Source organism: Melanotaenia boesemani, chromosome 5, assembly GCF_017639745.1.
Source record: "Melanotaenia boesemani isolate fMelBoe1 chromosome 5, fMelBoe1.pri, whole genome shotgun sequence".
Lineage (NCBI taxonomy): Eukaryota > Metazoa > Chordata > Actinopteri > Atheriniformes > Melanotaeniidae > Melanotaenia > Melanotaenia boesemani.
Genome location: NC_055686.1, coordinates 16,436,129 through 16,453,991, shown reverse-complemented (window position 1 = coordinate 16,453,991; position 17,863 = coordinate 16,436,129). Strand labels below are relative to the sequence as shown.

Here is a 17,863-nt window from a genome sequence, read left to right as displayed (position 1 = left end):
CAGTATTGTTAATGCCTTTAGGCATAATTTCCCAAATAAACTCGAAGCATATCGTAATTAGGATGGTTTGTTTTCATGTTTTCAGTCAAACAGGAGAGTTTGGCCAACAAGATTTATGCAAAGCTGTTTCGTTGAGTTAGCACCAGAACAAGCGTCCCAGCACATAAAACAGTGGGGTAGACGAACGAGTTAACAGAGGACTATCACCCAGGGGAGTGAGCTTCTACTTCTGTCAACGGTGACCTATTTTTAGTGTGTTTGAAGCACATACATTTGGGCCTTTCTTGTCCAGTGGGAGGAGCTTGGTATAGAGAGTGAGGATGGGAGAACAGAAGGTGATTATATTTTCTACATCTGCCTTTTCTAGATTTCTGCCTGCCTCTGTCATTATTTGTTGTTAATAACCTCTCTCATCCTCCTACTCTTTAACTTACTTCCTTATCTTCTTCTGCCATCATGTTGGTGATGTCTTTGCAGAGTCATTTTTAACACAGCTCTCCCTTTCCCAAATCAAATCCAGACTTCCCTCCCCCATCCCTCTCTCCGACAGTGATGGATGGCGGCCTTCACCCGTTTATCGCCTTTACATATTTCTCTGCCCATCCGCTTAACGACACACATTCATACACATTGACTCTTCATCCCTCTTTTCTTCCACCTTCCTCAGACCTCCACTCCTTCATCCTTCTGTTTCACTCTTCAACTGTTTACACTAATGGTTTCATCTTATTTCCTCCATTTTTTGCATCATCTTCTTTGCCCCCCCCCCAACTCTTCTAAGCATTTCATGCCGTTGGGCTCTCTTGCATTTGTCGTATGTTTCCATATCCAATTTTTACCCCTCTTCCTGAGCTCTCTATTCTGTGGCTGACTATAAAGGACAATACGACAGAGAAGCCAAAGTATCAAAAGGATGAGTGGGCTTACAGTACACACGACAGCTGCAGGAAGAGGCTATGTGGGCGTTCTTTTGTTTCTTGCCTAGAGAAAGAGAGAGAGTGTGTGTGTCTATGTGTCGGCCTCCCTATAATTATGACTGTGTGGGAAGACTGTTTTGGTATGCTTGTGGTTGTTTCAGTATGCGAGTGCTCACAGAATATTGAGGGTCTGGATTATTAGTGAGAGTGCATTCTAGATAGACTTGGTGCGATTGACAAAAACTGAGTGTGTGTGAAAGGCTGTTGCAGTTTTTGATCTGCACATTTGCACTGGTAGACTTGAAGCAGTACAGCATGGCTCATGTTAACCTCAGATAAAGGTGATAATCACCGAACGTTGTCATTTCTACCACAATTTTTCTGTAGTAAAACATTAACCTCCTCTGGATATTGTAATGTTTGGCTCCAAGCAATTTGTTTTCGCTTGTTGTGAGTGAAGTCTTGTGATGCACCAATTCACAGCCCAATCAGATCTGTGGATTACTGTGCCTGTGATAAGTGGCTTTTGAGAGCTAATACAAAACCCCTTGTTTATAAACACTACAACATTCCCTAAGTCGATTTAAGTCGATTATGAGCTAATGGCATTTGTGGATGCTGGAGTGGGTGGAAAAACACACAAGCCAACATGCAGATCTGTAAATACACATGCAAGAATACACTCAGAGTTTATTAACATTAATTATGCCTGGCATTTTTGAGGGTCTGTCATTTGTAATAGTCCACAGAGAATTAAAAACTGAGATAAACAAGGAAATTAAACCTTCAAGTGCAAAAGGTCGTCCAATGTGAAATAAAGCAAAACCACCAGAAACATTTTGAGATTTCAGGTAATGCCTGAAGCTTCTCTTAATTGCATGAGTTTGAAATGGATTTAAAAGTCTCCTAAACAAAGTGCTTAATGAAAATGACTTCTAAAGCTATTAGCAGCTACATATTTAGCTGAGTTTGGCCTCACAAAAAAAACAAAAAAAAACTGCACCCTCCTAGGGCTGCCTTGAGTATTAACAGAAATTTTGGGGGATGGAGTAACAGCTGCAGCTTCACAACACCAAGTTGCTCCAACACTGGTGGTGGGGGGACCTGAGCAGTTGTTTTTTTTTGTTTTTGTTTTTTTCCTTTTCTACCAACACTTTTAACTCATGTTTTCACGCTCACTTCATGCAGCCTTTCTGCTCACTCTATCCGTCTGTTTCTTGCTCTCTAGAGGGTTGAAGGTTCAGCAGGTTAGAGTAGAGAGAGATTTCCCAAAATAGAAGAGGTAAAACCACGGGGGGTGTGGCTGCAGAGACAGAACACATGTCTAAGAGCTCACAGTGCACAGATCTAGCAAAATACTCAAATACTTTTATGTAAAATGCTGATCTTTAACTTTCAGTTTTGATTACTCGTGCCTTTATCATTGATCTTTAGTGCACTGCATCTTTCTGTTTTTGTAAAACACGCTTGATACTAAATGTCTATTTTAATGTTTGAAGCCTTGTGAGAACAGGACAGGGAGATGTTTTTTGTGTGTCTTTGGTCTGACATTTTGTGTTCCAGCCTTACTGTCCATTCAGAAGCAAATTCTGCAAGGTGCATTCCTAAGTGCAAACAAAAGTCACATTAATCCATATATGGGAAGAGAAATGCAGAATATGTAGTCAATGCCTACTGTACAAGTTAAAAACAAACTGTACTGGCTAACTGTCGCTATGATGCACACAGGGGCTTGGCATCTTTATGCTGCCTCAGTAGAGTGTGTAAAATGAGAATTTATTGATCTCAAGAAATTCTGGTGTTGCAGCATCACGATGAACAGGGCAAAGAGGCAAGGAAAGATTAGATAAAGGAAGATAAAATCAGAATTAAAAAGTTTTATATAAGTGCAGATAAAAACAACAGAAGGCAGAAGTGTCCTCAACTGGGGCTGCTGTTTTATATTTGCCTGAAAACTGAAAAGGTAATGTAAGATTTGCAGTAGCACTGAAGAAGCAATACTTTGAATTTACATGCAACCTGATAACTGCGTTTGGGAACTGATGTGTATTGAGACGAAGGAAGTCGTGCTAAAACTGTTATCCCATTAATGGATTTGTTTATTATCAGTACAAATCACCTGGTTGAAGTTTGGGACAGACATGTTTTGAACTAGTATTTTAGAAATTAATACATTCATGGAAACAGAAAATTCGTTTTTGCAGATCTCATAAAAACTGCAATTCAGCAATTTAGGAGTTGAAGCTTAATGTATTACATTAGAATTTAAATTCTACTATATTATAATGTAATAATACAATGCATTATAATAAACATAATTATGTTAATCCACTAAATACCTTTTACCCATTACGATCGGGTGATAAATCTACACAAGACAAACTGAATAGAGGAGCTGAAATTAAAGATAAAACATCTTAGGACCAGTACATTCCATACAGACTTTGCAAGTCCAGCTTGAAATTGGACTTGGTTTTGCTGCTGCTTTACAGTCCTGCTCCCAGTAGTACGTGCCCCCACTCCCCCACACATAAATCAAGAGAAACAGTAACAATAAAAGAAGAAAAAAGATTCAGTCTTGCATCTGGAGGCAGTAAAGACATGCCAAATTACTGCGCATATCGACTTGCAATTTGTTTTCTGCAAAACTGCCAAAAAAGCCTTGCTACACACACTGACCCTGCCAACAAATACTCTATACCTGCAAAAATCTATTACTTTTATGATTAACACTATTAAAAGAAACGACAAGACATAATGCAGAAAAGAGAGCATGGAGGAAGAGACTGAAAGAGAAAGAAAGAGTAAAAGGGTGAGTTAGAATGAATTGGACAGGGTGCTATCCATCTCTCTAGGTCAGATCGATCAGCAAGTGAGGAGATCGGTTACATCCAGCTTTATGTGTGAGCACATCAGAAAGCTTCAGGACTGCACTGCTCCAGCTGCAAATAAGATCTCCCCCTAATAGAGGAAAGGATGAGATGAAAAGGGGATAGGGATGCAGGAGTGCAAGATGAAGGGAAAAAAATCTGCAACAGTGAGGAAGGGTAAGAGAGAAAAATGACGTTATTTGAAAACCAAGAGATAAAGCAGATGGGGTGGAGAGACGAGTGAGGAAGTTGAAAAAAAATGAACGTAAGGGAGGGAGGGAAAAAGAGGAAGGTGCATGTTTCTGAGAGACCAGGCACAGGAGGGAGTACAGCAAAAATCATGTGTGCTGCACAGGATCTGAGGGGGTGTGTGTGCATGTCAGTGCATAATGTGTGACTGAAAGTAGGAGCAGGAGAGGCAAGGAGACATGGAGGTCAGCAGCAGAGTCAGCAAGCGACAGAGAGACAAGACAAAAAGACCAAGGGGGCTGAGGAGGAAAAAGATGGTGAGGAAGCCTGTGACTGATAACATTGTCGTACTCAGGTTGCCTCAAGGGCAGACAAAACTGGAGAAAAAAGAAAGGGGGAAGGAGGCATAAGGAAAGGAAACGTGTAAATTTGCAGGGCAGTCAGAGGCACAAAGGGTTATCAGATGGAAGGTGGGCAAGGATGGAGAGACTAGAAAAAAGAAAAGCTGCAGGTAGATGGATGGAGGGCAGAAGGTAAAGAAATGTGTGGAGGAAAAAGTGGGAGTGCTTTTATATTATGCTGAATAGATGAAGAGGTAAGATTGGAGGGAAAAATTGCAAACAAAAAAGTGGACAGACCAAGAAACAGGAGTGAGTGTAAAGCCAGAGGAAAGCTGTGGAGAACATCAGTGAAGTATGGCATACGCTGGAGTGAAGCCTCCGGTTCTTTGAACTTTTTAGGGACTGTTGCCATACAGATAAATTTCTTTAACTGCATTTTACTTTACCAGTGTGTATATTGTTTTAACATTATAGTGTGCATGCCTCCTGAGGAGCGCAGGAGGGCTTTGACTTTCAATACTGTGACTGCCCTTAGGACTGACTGTCACTGCAGGCATTCATGACTTCCCTGCACACCCCCGTGCTTCTCCTGCTCCAGGCATTTCTTTTCACCCTCTTATAGTCTGAAACTGATGGTACCAGGCATAAGGAAATAACTATCTGAAGTGCAGTTGCAAAGATGTAGTGCTTGGTTTTCTTTAAAAGGCACAATGCTCTCATTCCTCATTAGCTTCCAATAATAGCAAGAGAGAGTCTGTATTAAGAGCCAATTCAGTTTACAAGTAATGGGTAATCCTATTTGCTCTACCAAATGGGAATAAACAAGAACTTTTATCCAATCCTATCAAACCAAGCAACATTTTTTTTCTCAATAACCACTGTCGTTTTGGTTTCAAGTTCAGCCCAAATATGCGTGTCAGAGAAATGCATCACATCAAGGCAGAGACCATTTATTGAAGCTTCAAGCAGTAATCTTTTCCATCGTCTAACTGCAGTACTGCTTATTTCATTCCCTCGCTCCGTTTTAAGTGAAAAAATTTAGGAGTCTGAGATAAAAATGTATAATCATTTCAGGCACTGGGTTTCTTATCTTTATTTTTTACATTTTAATCTCTTCAAGTGTAGGGTTAAAAAAAATGGGACATTTCAGCCTTTTCTAATACAGACCTTGCACTAGACATAAGCATTTAGAGAAAGGAGGAAAGTGCACAACGCCGCTCTCTAGATCAAAACTGCTTCAGACATAGATTAAAACCTTCTACTCTCACTCAGAAAGAGCAACACTAGATCATGATGGAAACCATTAAATATCCATTTGTGTCAAACTGTAAAGTCAGCATGATAAATGCCCAAAGTATTCGGTTGCAGGTATTATGCAACACATTGATATAGAACCACCAATCTCCAAGTTTCAGATAGATCCACCAAGTAATATCCCAGAGATGTTTGTTTGTCTCTGGCTCACCATCTCGTCTTTTCTTTCACCACAAATTTGACTATTACCAACGTTCTGTCACTTTTCCTGTATTTAGGTAACAGTTACTATAACAACCATTATGCATGCCAATTGGTTGCAACAACTCATTTCTGTATCTTATTGCATACCCACAAATTGTGATTAATGACAGATTTGAGCCTGCTGGGACCTATATTGTGTAGAGTCTTGCTGTGGAATCAAGGATGATAGGCTCGTGACCCAATTCGCTTTTCTGCCCCAAAGTCTTAAGAAAGGGTCCTGTGATATAACACTCATCTAATCCCCTGTTACAGGTTTCTAGGTAACTGTTACTATGGGGACTGGCTATAAGTCTTCTGGGATGTTGTTGCTAGGAAGTGAGTGAGGGTTTAAGAGGTGTGCGCTTCCAAGTGTACAGCATATGTAAGAGTTGCAACCACAACAGTATGTCTAAATATGGATTTCTTATGCTACTGGATAATGAACCAAGTGAGCATTACAGCAGAGTAGCACTGTCAAGCATGCATGTGAGCAATGAAAGCCAACTCTGTCTAGTAAGAGTTGGTGAAGCACAGGAAACCAGACACAAATAGACACTTCAGACATCTCTTAACAGCATCAGCCTAAAAACCTTTCTGCTCTGTTTTCCCCCTCTTCTTTCTTTAGGTCTGTGGATAGCCAGGCCTTCTACCATGCCTGTCCCCCCACCCCTCAATCCCCGCAGACAAACACACCTGCCCCACACAAACCTCCACCCTGAACAGAGAACAGAGCGCTCCAGCTTCACGTCTCCCATCCCTCCATCCATCGTCTCTATCTCACTACTCCCCCCTCCTCTCATCTCATCTTTTCCCTCCTCATCACATCTCATCCACTGGGCCTGCCCCAGGGCAACAAAGAGAACAATTCCAGACTCTGTCACCTTCCCTGTGTTTCACTGGCTGACTCTGGTCACATGCTGCCTGCTGCCTTCTCTGATCGGAGCTGGGGAAACGTGGGGTGTGGTCTCGGCCTGTCCTTTCCACTGTGTGTGCCGAAACCTTTCCGAATCCCTCAGCACACTCTGTGCCGACAAAGGCCTCCTGTTCGTCCCTCCGCATGTTGACCGTCGAACGGTGGAACTACGACTGGCTGACAACTTCATCACCGAAGTGGGTGGGAATGACTTTGTCAACATGACTGGATTGGTTGATTTGACTCTGTCCAGGAACACAATCCACCTAATTCGACCAATGACCTTTGCTGACCTGGAAAGTTTGCGCTCGCTGCATCTGGATGGTGAGCAATAAAACTGACATTTCTTGAAATAACTACTGATTTAAATTGCTTAGATTTCATTTTAATTGTAAAAAGGTGAAGTGAATCAAAAGTAGTGGTATCATTCTCCTCTCTAGGTAACCGCTTAACAATAATCGGACCCAGGGATCTAGCAGGTTTGGTCAACCTCCAACACCTCATTATCAACAACAACCAGCTAGTTAAAGTCTCCGTCCAGGCTTTTGATGACTTCTTGCTTACCTTGGAGGACCTTGACCTGTCTTACAACAACCTCAGAAGGTAAAGAGATTCCTGTATTATGATCTCCCACACACACTGGCCTTCTGTGTTCTGCTTTAATTAAAAAGACCAATACTTAAAGCATTGCTGTGCTCAGATCTCAGGCTCAGGTGTGTTGCTGCAGACACGGCTCATCTCCCAAAATCTCAAAGCACAATTGCAACAGCTTGGATGATCTTGCATGAGTCAGCAAAGTCATGAAGTTACTCTGGCTCAAAGTGCTGAGATGGGACTAAGAGGACTGAAAGAGTAGGAAATTCAGTCAATATTGACAAGGTTCTAATTTTCTGCAGTTTAAATTGGATCAAGATTTTATGAGTGCATAAGATCACTATAAAATAGGTTATAGCTCTAAAATAACTATGTATGGTATATAGTTCAGTGCATTGTGTCATATTTCCAGGGTAGGGCAAAAAGAGATTATTACAGTATAACTATACGTCTGTTCAACAAAATCAGACTGAATTAGTTTCCATCCCCTTTTCCCCTTTCAGTACTGTGTACCACTGCATGCTGATGAATTCAGCATCATTTGGCTGTCAGTTCTGATTAAGATCTTTCAATTGTTTCCTCAACAGGAGTCCTTTGGCCTCCTCAGCTCCCACCAAACCTTAAGAAAAGAGCTGAGTTTCAGTGATACAGATTAGAAACCATCTGGCATTTTTTCAAGTTACGGAGGAGTCTGTTCTGAGTTTTTGAGTCTGCCCACAGATTCTGACTGTGGTTAAAAATGCTCATGCCTGGAAACAGGTCATATCATGCAGTAACTGTAGGCAGACTTCATCCAGGTGGGAGTCTCTCTTCTGAAACATTACATGCTGTTCAGTGCTAGATTTCTTCATTAGTTCTTCAAAGCTTCACTTAAAGGTAAATAGGCACTAAAAAAAGACTGGTAACTGACAAATGTATTTTTACTTAGCCCATTAAAACATTGGTAGAGTATGCCCTTTTGGAAAGCAGCCTAATAAAATGTACCGTGTGAGTAATAATTCAGACAGCATCAAAGAAGCATCTGTGTGCTAGAAAATCTTGCTCAACTCGTCACTCTACAGGCTATTACCCAAAAGATTATTGTTGCTAATTATGCCCATGTTTGAAGACATTTTACTTTATAGAAATACAGCAACCATCATATGTCTGTTTTCACAAACTTAAAGTGTATAAACTAAACTGACTCACTTCAAATGAGCTTTGAAATTTATTTACTTCTAATATCAAATGATTCCAAGTTCCCTTTTTTCACTTTTTTGGCAATGCAAAGTCAATTTAAACTGTCAAACACACACCCTTAGAGAAAAAGGTACAAAAATGCAGTGAACTCAAAACTCAAACACAGAAAAATAAAAGCCAAAACAATAATGACTGCACCAAAAGTCATAGATGTCACTGAGTCATAGATGGGAGTCATGAAGCCAGGAAAAGAGGAGGCGTGACAGGCAAACTGAACATCTGTTGTCAAAAATGAGTTATTGCTTATTCCTGCTTCTTGTGAATTAGCAGATTAAAGTACTTGCAAAGTATGAACTCTGACAGGTTAGATAGTGGTACAGCACTCTGATCTTTTAATCGGGTGAACATTGTGTGCTGTATCAATGTACACACATGGGATTCCAGCCATCTGAGGGGTTATAATTTATCTTTACAGCTGCCCTAAAGATATCCCCTAATCTCTCCTCTCTCCAGCGATCACATGGCCCACCACGGCAGAGTTTACCAATTAAAATAATTGGTCATAATTAATTTTCACTGGTTTTCCATTTTATTCCTACAGGGTACCCTGGGAGTCCATTCAGAACATGGCCAGCTTGCACACTCTGAACCTGGACCACAACTTAATAGACCACATAGCAGAAGGAGTCTTTGGAGAGCTTTATAAGCTTGCACGGCTGGATATGACCTCCAACAGGCTGCGAACCCTGCCTCCTGACTCACTCTTTGCAAGGTAGTTCTTGAGATCTTTCTTTAAAGGTTTCCTTAAGAAGTGGCTCAGTAGAAATATTCAATGGCTGACAAAAACTAGCCCCTACAGTGGTTTTATATCAGTGGTGCTCTGACACAAACAGTGGGAGACCATGTCTGTGTGCCAGCACTCTAAGAACTTGTCTCTCAATTGACCATTAAGTTAAAGAGTAGCTTAACTGCTCTTTAACTTTGTTAGAGGAATGTATGTACCACCGCAAAAATGTTAGAACCTACTCATATGTTCTGCTTTTTTTTATGTAACATAGAAATGAGGCAGAAACTAGTTCCACATCAAGTTAAAAAAACAAAAAAAACTGGAAAACATAACCCTTACTGTCCATGGAGCCTGTATTAGCTGGTGCGTACAATTTTACACATTTAGCTTTAATACTTGTGCAAGTCATACCTGTAGTAAAATAGCCCAAAATAAATATCTTACTGCAGAGGTGGCATCTAATATGAGGTGACCTCCAGACTTGAGGTAGTGACTTGGCATTCGTAAGCTTTTGTGCAATGCTACAGAAGGACAATACACAACCGTTCCACTTTAGGCTTTATTTATACTTTCTGCTCTACTTTTCATCTTGCTTTTGCATATAATTCTGCACAGCCCACACTGCTTCCACAACCACTCTTTAGTTGGCTATACTCCAGATTACATTTTCATTCAATATGGTTTTACTTTTTCTCCGTTGCAATGGGTGCTGCATGTACCATAGATCCCTCCACAAAATATTATTCTAATTTACCTCCTTGTATTGCATCTCTATTTCCATGCTAAATAAAAGCTTTTCTTATCTATAGTTCCATTTTATCTCCATGTTTCTTCTGCACCATTTTTCTGAGCCAACAGCTCCCAAATGCTGTAATTTTAATTCAGGGACACTTTTTCTTTCTATCAGTACTGCATATTTTTCAGATATTCAAGAAGAAATTAAAGTTCAGCAACAATCACAAAAACATCTAAAGCCTCAGAGGACATCTTAAATACTTTGCTTTGCACAAATGGACAAAAACAAATTAAGACATTTACATTTAAATGACTTCATTCTCTTGAGATATGAAATCTGAATTTTGATAAACATCCCTTTTTGATATATTGCCAGGTCTCAAACAGGTGCAGTAAGTCCCACACCCTACAACGCTGTCATAAGCCTGAACTTTGGTGGGAACCCACTCCACTGTAATTGTGAGCTTTTATGGTTAAGGCGGCTTATCCGTGGAGATGACATGGAGACATGTGCCACCCCTGCTCACCTGGCTGGAAGGTAAGAATAGTTTTTGCTTTGTTTTTTTTTTACCTTAGTTTAATCAGTGAAATCTTTGTGTCAGAAGAAGTGACTCTCGAACACAGTTTCAACGCTAGTCTTTCCTAAAGGCTCTTACTCCAGGTTTTAACACTGAAATGGGATTGTGGACAAGAAGGGAAATTTTTCTGGTCATTTGAACACTGAATACTGAAAAGTTGCCATCAAACTACGAAGTGAAAAGAAAGATTGTTTCTGTTATCTGTCATCAATCACCCTCTCTCAACCCAGGTTTTAAGGATGTAGAATTGTAAATTGTTCATATTATTAGGCATTACTGGTTTTACTATTAATCTGACTTAAAATGAATTCCATCCATAGGTTATTACATGATATTAATCTGTTAACCAACCTTTAAGACAAAGAGCATTTGCTTTCACCCTCTCACTGGCCTCCTCACTTCTTCCCTCCATTTCTCAGGTATTTCTGGTCCATTCCTGAGGAGGAGTTTACTTGTGAACCACCTCTCATCACTCGACACACCCACAAGCTGTGGGTGCTGGAGGGCCAACGGGCCACTCTAAAATGCCGTGCAATTGGAGATCCTGAGCCGATAGTCCACTGGGTTTCACCAGATGATCGTATTGTTGCCAACTCATCCAGGACCAGTTCTTTCAGCAATGGGACCTTGGATATTTTGGTAACGGTCGCCCGGGATGACGGGGCGTACACGTGTATTGCAATAAATGCAGCAGGTGAAGCAACTGCCATTGTGGACCTGAAAATAATCCCACTTCCACACCGGGGTGGGGTCAATGGGAACACTGGAAGCAGCAGTGTAAACACAAAGAACAATAGGAATGTGACCAACGGGATTTTAAGGACTGATCCAGGCTCATCGGATATCAGCACTGGGAAAAATGGGATTAACAACAGTGCAGGACGTGGGGGAGAAACCGAGGATGGGAGGAGAGATGGAGAAGTCACCGACGGTGACAGTGGAAGGGCCTCAGAAGGGGAGGGGCCAGATGGAGCAAGCATGGAGGAGGATGATGGGGATGAGGAGGAAGGCAGGATGGTTGGAGTGCAGGGCGTGACATCCACTTCGGCTCAGGTCCGATGGGATTTAGGGCGTTTATCTGAAGCTTACGTTGTCTGGATGTATCAGATACAATACAACTGCACCGCAGATGAGACCCTCATCTACAGGTCAGTCAAACTTTATTATATCCTTAAAACATGACAAACAATGGGAGCTTTACAATTTCAATGGTTAATTTTGAGGTAGCTCAGATACTTGACAAAAGGTCATTCGTCATCTCAAGACAGTCATCCAAATGAGCAAAGGTCATTTCTCAGTGACAACCTGCTCAAAAGATGAACCCTGTTCTCATGTAAAGCCCCCTAAAATAATTATCCATTACAACATGACACTTCTGCAGTTAAATTGTTGATCTTGAGCATGGGCATGCAGATAGCTCAAGGGTGAATGGAAACACAGATGAAAAAAAAGAAAGACAAAGGTAGTTAATAATTTATCTCCATCGCTGTGTGACACTAAAACCCTACAGGTGAAGAGTCAGTGTCTGAATGAGTGCAAAATGAGAATACAAGTGGATGAATATTTTTATTTATTTATTTTATTTTAAAGGTAGGGAGGACGACTGCTTTCTAAAATTGAACAGTGTGCCATGCAACATGAAAGCTTCTACTGCAAGCAAATAAGATTGTATTCTGTGTTTGATTATGATAATCAAGCAGGGAAAATCAGATATTACGACACCACTAATTCATTCATGATAATGATAGAAATATATATGCATATGTAAACCAATTTGTGTGAGGCAGCTGTGGGTTGATTACCGCAGGAACTGGCAGCAAACAAGACAAAAAAAAAAAAAAAAATCAAAGCTGAGTTTCTGTACCACATATCTTTTTTTTCCCCTCCCTGGAGTTTTACACTCTGCTTACACCATGAAGTTATGGTAGCCATACAAACCCTTACAAACCAACAACCCAAACCTCAAGACAACAATGGTTAGATAAAGCTTTACAAGAGATAAGTTTGACAGCATCGAAAGCTTGAATCTTGCCTGAAAACCTATTACAGTGGCGCTTCCGGCTATGTGGTGTACTTACATGTACAATACTACTGCCCTATTCATAAAATATGTCCAGACACACGGAGGGTTTCCTGTCTGAATTTACAAGCATAGCTAATGAAACATTTATAAGTGGGGTCATTGCTACAGCAAAACAGTGGCTGAAACAGTGAGAGGGAGATGGAATAAGCAGATGAGGATGGACGGAGCAGGTCCAAGATCCAGGATTTCACTGTTTATTTTAGCTGCCACTAATTTGGTCGTTTCCCTGAGGTGTTGCAAAAGGGGCATTAAACTAAGTGGTACTGAGACAGGTTGAAGGGACCAAACCACATGACAGAAAGAGGGCAGGGGAGACATATGAAGAGTTGACTGAATATGAAAAACTGGATAAATGTAATCAGATGCGAAGAAATAGGTGAAATTTAAGATAAGAATGAAGCCTTTGAGACATTAGGAGGTGGAGGAGAGGGACTCGGGGAGAAGGGCAAACTACTGTGGGATATGCATTCTTCCCAAATCACCTTAGGAGAGACTGAGATGAGGGAATGATGGGTGAAAGACAAATTGACAGGCAGTAAGGTAAGAAAGAAAGAAAGCAAGCAAGCTCCTCAAGGGCAAAGCAGAGAGGCAAGGGTGGAGAAACCAGGGAGATATCTAAATCCATCACTAGAATAGAGTAAGAAAAAAGTGTGGACACATCAGATATACACCAGGGTATGTAAGGTAGATGGGCTTAGGAGGACTGATGTAATGAAAGGAAGAGGGGAAGAAAAAAAAACTGTCCACAGAAACTTGAGAAAGCAGAAAGATGAGAAGCAGTTCTGGTGGTGGGTGGTGGAAAGGAATTGTGACGGAGCAGGAAAATGATGAAAAGGAGACGAGGCAATGTGGTGAAAGCCCTGCAGCAAAGCACTTCACTGCTAGGTGGTTAAGTGGAAGGAGGTGCAGAGGTAACATGTTGAAATGCCACATAAAAACAAATGAGTGCAGATCCTGTGCAGTCCCATGACACAGCTGTGGCAATTACACATAGAAATCTAATTAAATGATTGAATTAAATAAACTGAGTTAGATCTCAGTTCATTGCTAACCAGCTATGTAAATCCCTCTACATAATATACCCTTTTAAAAGGAAGTAGTGAGATATAAAACGAAGGTGCTTCTTTAGAAACAAAATGATGGAAGTGTGCTTATATGTCCCAACTGACCAAACAGGATGCTCTGTTAATGGAGTCTGAAACATCTGCATTAAAAACTAAGACTGAGCATGACAAAATAAGTAGTATAAATATACTAATCTTTAATACTTGGATTCCATAAAAGGTTGTCTAAATACTTTTTTAAATCCCATTTTGTCCAACAGAATTTAGCTCTTATAGACAAAAGGGTGAAATAAGTAACCAGGTTACAGCTAAAGGCATAACTGTGCAGCTTAATCGATAAACAGATACATATCGATACACACAAACCAGAGAAAACAGTGAACGGGGCAAGATACCAAGGCAAGGCAAGTGATAACTCAGTGGAGATAACTGAATTCAGTCAAGAGGGAGTAAGTTATCTGATGTTTGACTAGACTGAACAAATTACACCAGTAAAAAAGTCTGAGCTGTAGAGACAGATGTAGTGGCCATTTTAAAGTCAGAATAAGAAGAATGCGAAGTATAACTTTGAATCAAGAATGCTGAGGTAAAACTGGAATGAATGCAAGGAAATATATATTACTATCAGCTGTTATTGTGCAAGTGCCAACTGCTTTATCACACCAACAGAAAGCAGAAGTCAACCTTAGAAACTCAAATGTGAGACTGTAATAGTGAGATTTCACACTTTCTGTCAGACTTATACATCAGGTTGTATTGTAGCTGCTGCTTCATGCCTACATGGGCAGGTTGAGGAAACAGCAGCCTAGCGGAACTGGGTCAAGCATAGAAGGCAAGAAAACAAAGCAAGCAGCAAGTCCAGCAAATTAAAGAACATGAACATAAAGTGAGTGAATTATAAGGACTGCACAACAGCAGAGCACAATGTGTTTCTGCCAGATTTAAATAGCTTTTAAAGGTCAGTCTTGTGCTAGATAACACCAGCCTCCATTTCAGCATGGCTCATCTAATGCTGATGGAATCTGTCATGGTGCCAGGTGGGACAATACACCGTCCATATGGTGTGTCTACTGGGCACCGCTTATAACCCTCACCCTTACTACAACGTACATAAGCATATATAAGAATGTCTTATTAGGTATCTAATAGACAAATGGAAGGTAGATAACAAATAACACTAAAATTGCCAGTAAAAATGAATAAGCTCCTCTCTGTGTGTGAAAAATGCCACCTGGAATTAAGTTCATAGCATTGTATCCCAGGGCTTTGCAGCAATATTGTATCACAGGACTTTTGTTTTTTATATAAGAAAAAGCATTATGTTTTACTGCTGAGGTCATTGAATCCAACGCCTCTGTGTATAACACATAATGCAATATATTTTAAATAATATAAGCAGCAGTGCTTTCTGTTGTTTGTCTGATTTTTAAGTGCATGTTTCTTTCATACACCACCACGGGGAAATAAGTTATGAATCACTTAAACGTAAGAAACATTGACAGGTGGATGTGTGTGACTCTTGCACATGTCAGAGCAAAAAGCTGATTAAATTTTAAAGTCCAGGTATGCAGGCAGGAGGGTTAGGGCAGCATTAGTAACACCTGAATCAAGCTTTGTCAGGAACGCAAAAAGCAAAGTTTAATGGTAGCTAGAAGGATCACAGGGACAAGTGGAGAAAGAATCACACAGAGTTTAAGAAATAATAAGAATAATGATGGTGGAGCATAAAAAAGGGGTGCAGGATTATAAAGCAATGGGGGAAAAATGTGACATTCATAGGAAATGAACATGCTGAGAAGTAGACAGTGGAGAACATGGTTAATGAGTCACAGGAGGAGAGGGAATTGAAAGAAATAGAACCTGAAAATTAGGTGAACAGCAACACTCTCATTTGCTGCTGCTAATTATACAGCAGTTTTGAGCACATAGCTGAGCTATTAAAGCATTTAAAAGCACACACACACACGCAAACTTGGCTTTAACAAGCAATGTGATGGGCTCCATTTTCCTTTTTGGTCCAACAAAACACCCTGAGATGCTTTCAGTGACTGTCATGTTACATGACTGTTTGCATTGTCCAAAATGATACTGGTAGGAAATCTGATACAAGTCTCCTATTTTAGCCTGGCATGAGGCTGGAAAGCAGTACAAGAAATCATACAAGAAAGATGATAAGTGCATCTGTTGAGGCAGGAACCGATAAGGATGTAAAGAGAGATATAACAATCGAGCAAACCAAAAGCATGCAGAGACAAAGATGAAAGGAGGAGAAACGAAAAGCCCAGGTAGGCTAAAAGATGGAAGGAAAAAGAAGCGAAGGGAGGGGGTTAAAACAGGTTTGAGAGCTGCACCCCACGGGAAGATGTAATTAAGTGTTAAACTACTGTGTCAATAAATGTGTCAGCTCACATCAGAGGCATAAGGAGGAGGGAAGAGAGAAAGGGTCAGCAGTCAATATACATGTCATCTTATATTATAGTGGAGGATCAGAGAAGGGAAGACAGTGAGGGATGTTTGTATTGAGAGGTTAAATTAAATTGAGAAGAGAAGGAGAGCTGATGGGGAAGAACAAGTAGTGGGGGGTCAGGGAGAAGGAGGTCAAGCAAATGAGAATGAGAGAAAACTGAATCAAGCAGTGTGGAAAACAGCAGACCAAATGAGGAAAAGTTAGGTGAGAGGGCTGGATTAAAGATAGCCAAAAAGCAGAAGGTGGGATAAACCTAAATCTAGAAGGAGGAGGGGGGATTGACAGAGAGACAGATAAAGGAAAACAGACTAGAGCAAACAAAATTGAGAAAGACAACCAACAAGACAGTGAACAGTCTATCGAGTTGATACCTAAGGAGAAGGGAAAGGGTAAATGGACAAAGGAAGTGACATGGGAAAAAGAAAACAGCAGCATAGATGTCAGCCAAAAGAGGAGATAATTGCTTTGGTGTTCCTCCTTGACTTACTTTCTCCCCTCTCCTCTGTGCCCAGTCTTGTCTGGTGTCAGACCACCAGTCTTGGTAACGCAGACAGATAAGAGGAAGATGAGAGGCACTGAGATTAACAAGAAAATAACACAGGGGGTAAAGGAAAGATGGGGGAAAGGAGACAGGATGCTATAGCTCCTTCATTCCCTCTACTACCACTCTTTTCTTCTCTTCCTCTCCCTCTCCTGGGTTCTAATAATTACTCATTTCTGTGTCACCAGCTTGAACAAAGCACTCCCTTGTCTCTTCTACTTTCCTTCTGCATCTGTGCGTGTGCATGCCTTTGCAGGGTTTAACCATAATTAGAAGCACAGAGAAAAATGCACACACTCTTTGTATGTTGTGAGGTAGTAAAAAAAAAGGCCAAAGACTGCAAACAACAAAAGATGAACCAATCAGTTAATTTGCCTTTAGATCGATACTCCAAGATATGCATACTTCAAGGGCACTGAGCTTTTACATGGAATATGACTATTTGCCTAGAATGCATGTACACAACATGGTAGACTGCGAAGAAAGATGCATCATGTAGTGAGTGGTAACTAAACAGCTATCCAAGATGCATATAGGATGTTTCCTAGTCTTGCATGCATATTTTAGTGAATTTGCCTATTTCTGTCACTGCTAGCACAGAGGAAAAGAACAACTAGAGAGGTAATTCACAATCTAATGAGGGATGGAGCAGTAGTGGGGTGGAGGAGAAGATGGAGGGGCGTGATGAAGAGAGATAAATGGAGAAGTGGCAAAGAAGGGATTAGGAAGGAGTAGGGGGTACCTACGAAGGAAATGATAGAGAGGAGAGTAAAAGCTAGATGGGGAGAGAAGGAGTGACCTTGGATGCTAAATCATGCTACATGGTTACTGCTCAGGCTAATAGAGATATAGTATAGAGACTGAAAAGAGGAGAGGCTGGGAGGTCAGAGAGTCCAGTTGGCATTGCCAGAGGATTTGCAGCGAACAGAGCTGATTGTCTCTAGAAATACAAAGAAGGTAAAGGGAGGGGGGGTATGCAGTATTACCAACATCGTTTTAGATGTAAGTCATATGGTCAAATGTACCAAGAAAAACACAAAAAAATGAGCAAAAGAAGTGTAGCACTGCAGAGTTTGATAAAAGAAAGTATTATAAACTGATGAAAAGG

At 40.7% G+C, this 17,863-nt stretch overlaps 2 protein-coding genes across 3 annotated transcripts in view; one reads left to right on the top strand and one right to left on the bottom strand.

Moving 5' to 3' along the window:
* The window catches only part of pcxb (pyruvate carboxylase b), a 312,844-nt gene that overhangs the window by 102,636 nt on the left and 192,345 nt on the right, over nt 1-17,863 (bottom strand). The gene's annotated exons all lie outside the window — the stretch shown is intronic.
* The window catches only part of LOC121639938 (leucine-rich repeat and fibronectin type-III domain-containing protein 4), a 33,277-nt gene that overhangs the window by 9,131 nt on the left and 6,283 nt on the right, over nt 1-17,863 (top strand). Inside the window, exons 2-6 of the mRNA XM_041985526.1 lie at nt 6,440-7,051; nt 7,168-7,330; nt 9,102-9,272; nt 10,399-10,560; nt 11,020-11,748. Coding sequence (XP_041841460.1) covers nt 6,466-7,051; nt 7,168-7,330; nt 9,102-9,272; nt 10,399-10,560; nt 11,020-11,748 — 1,811 coding nt within the window. The 5' untranslated portion in view covers nt 6,440-6,465. The remainder of the gene's footprint in view (nt 1-6,439; nt 7,052-7,167; nt 7,331-9,101; nt 9,273-10,398; nt 10,561-11,019; nt 11,749-17,863) is intronic.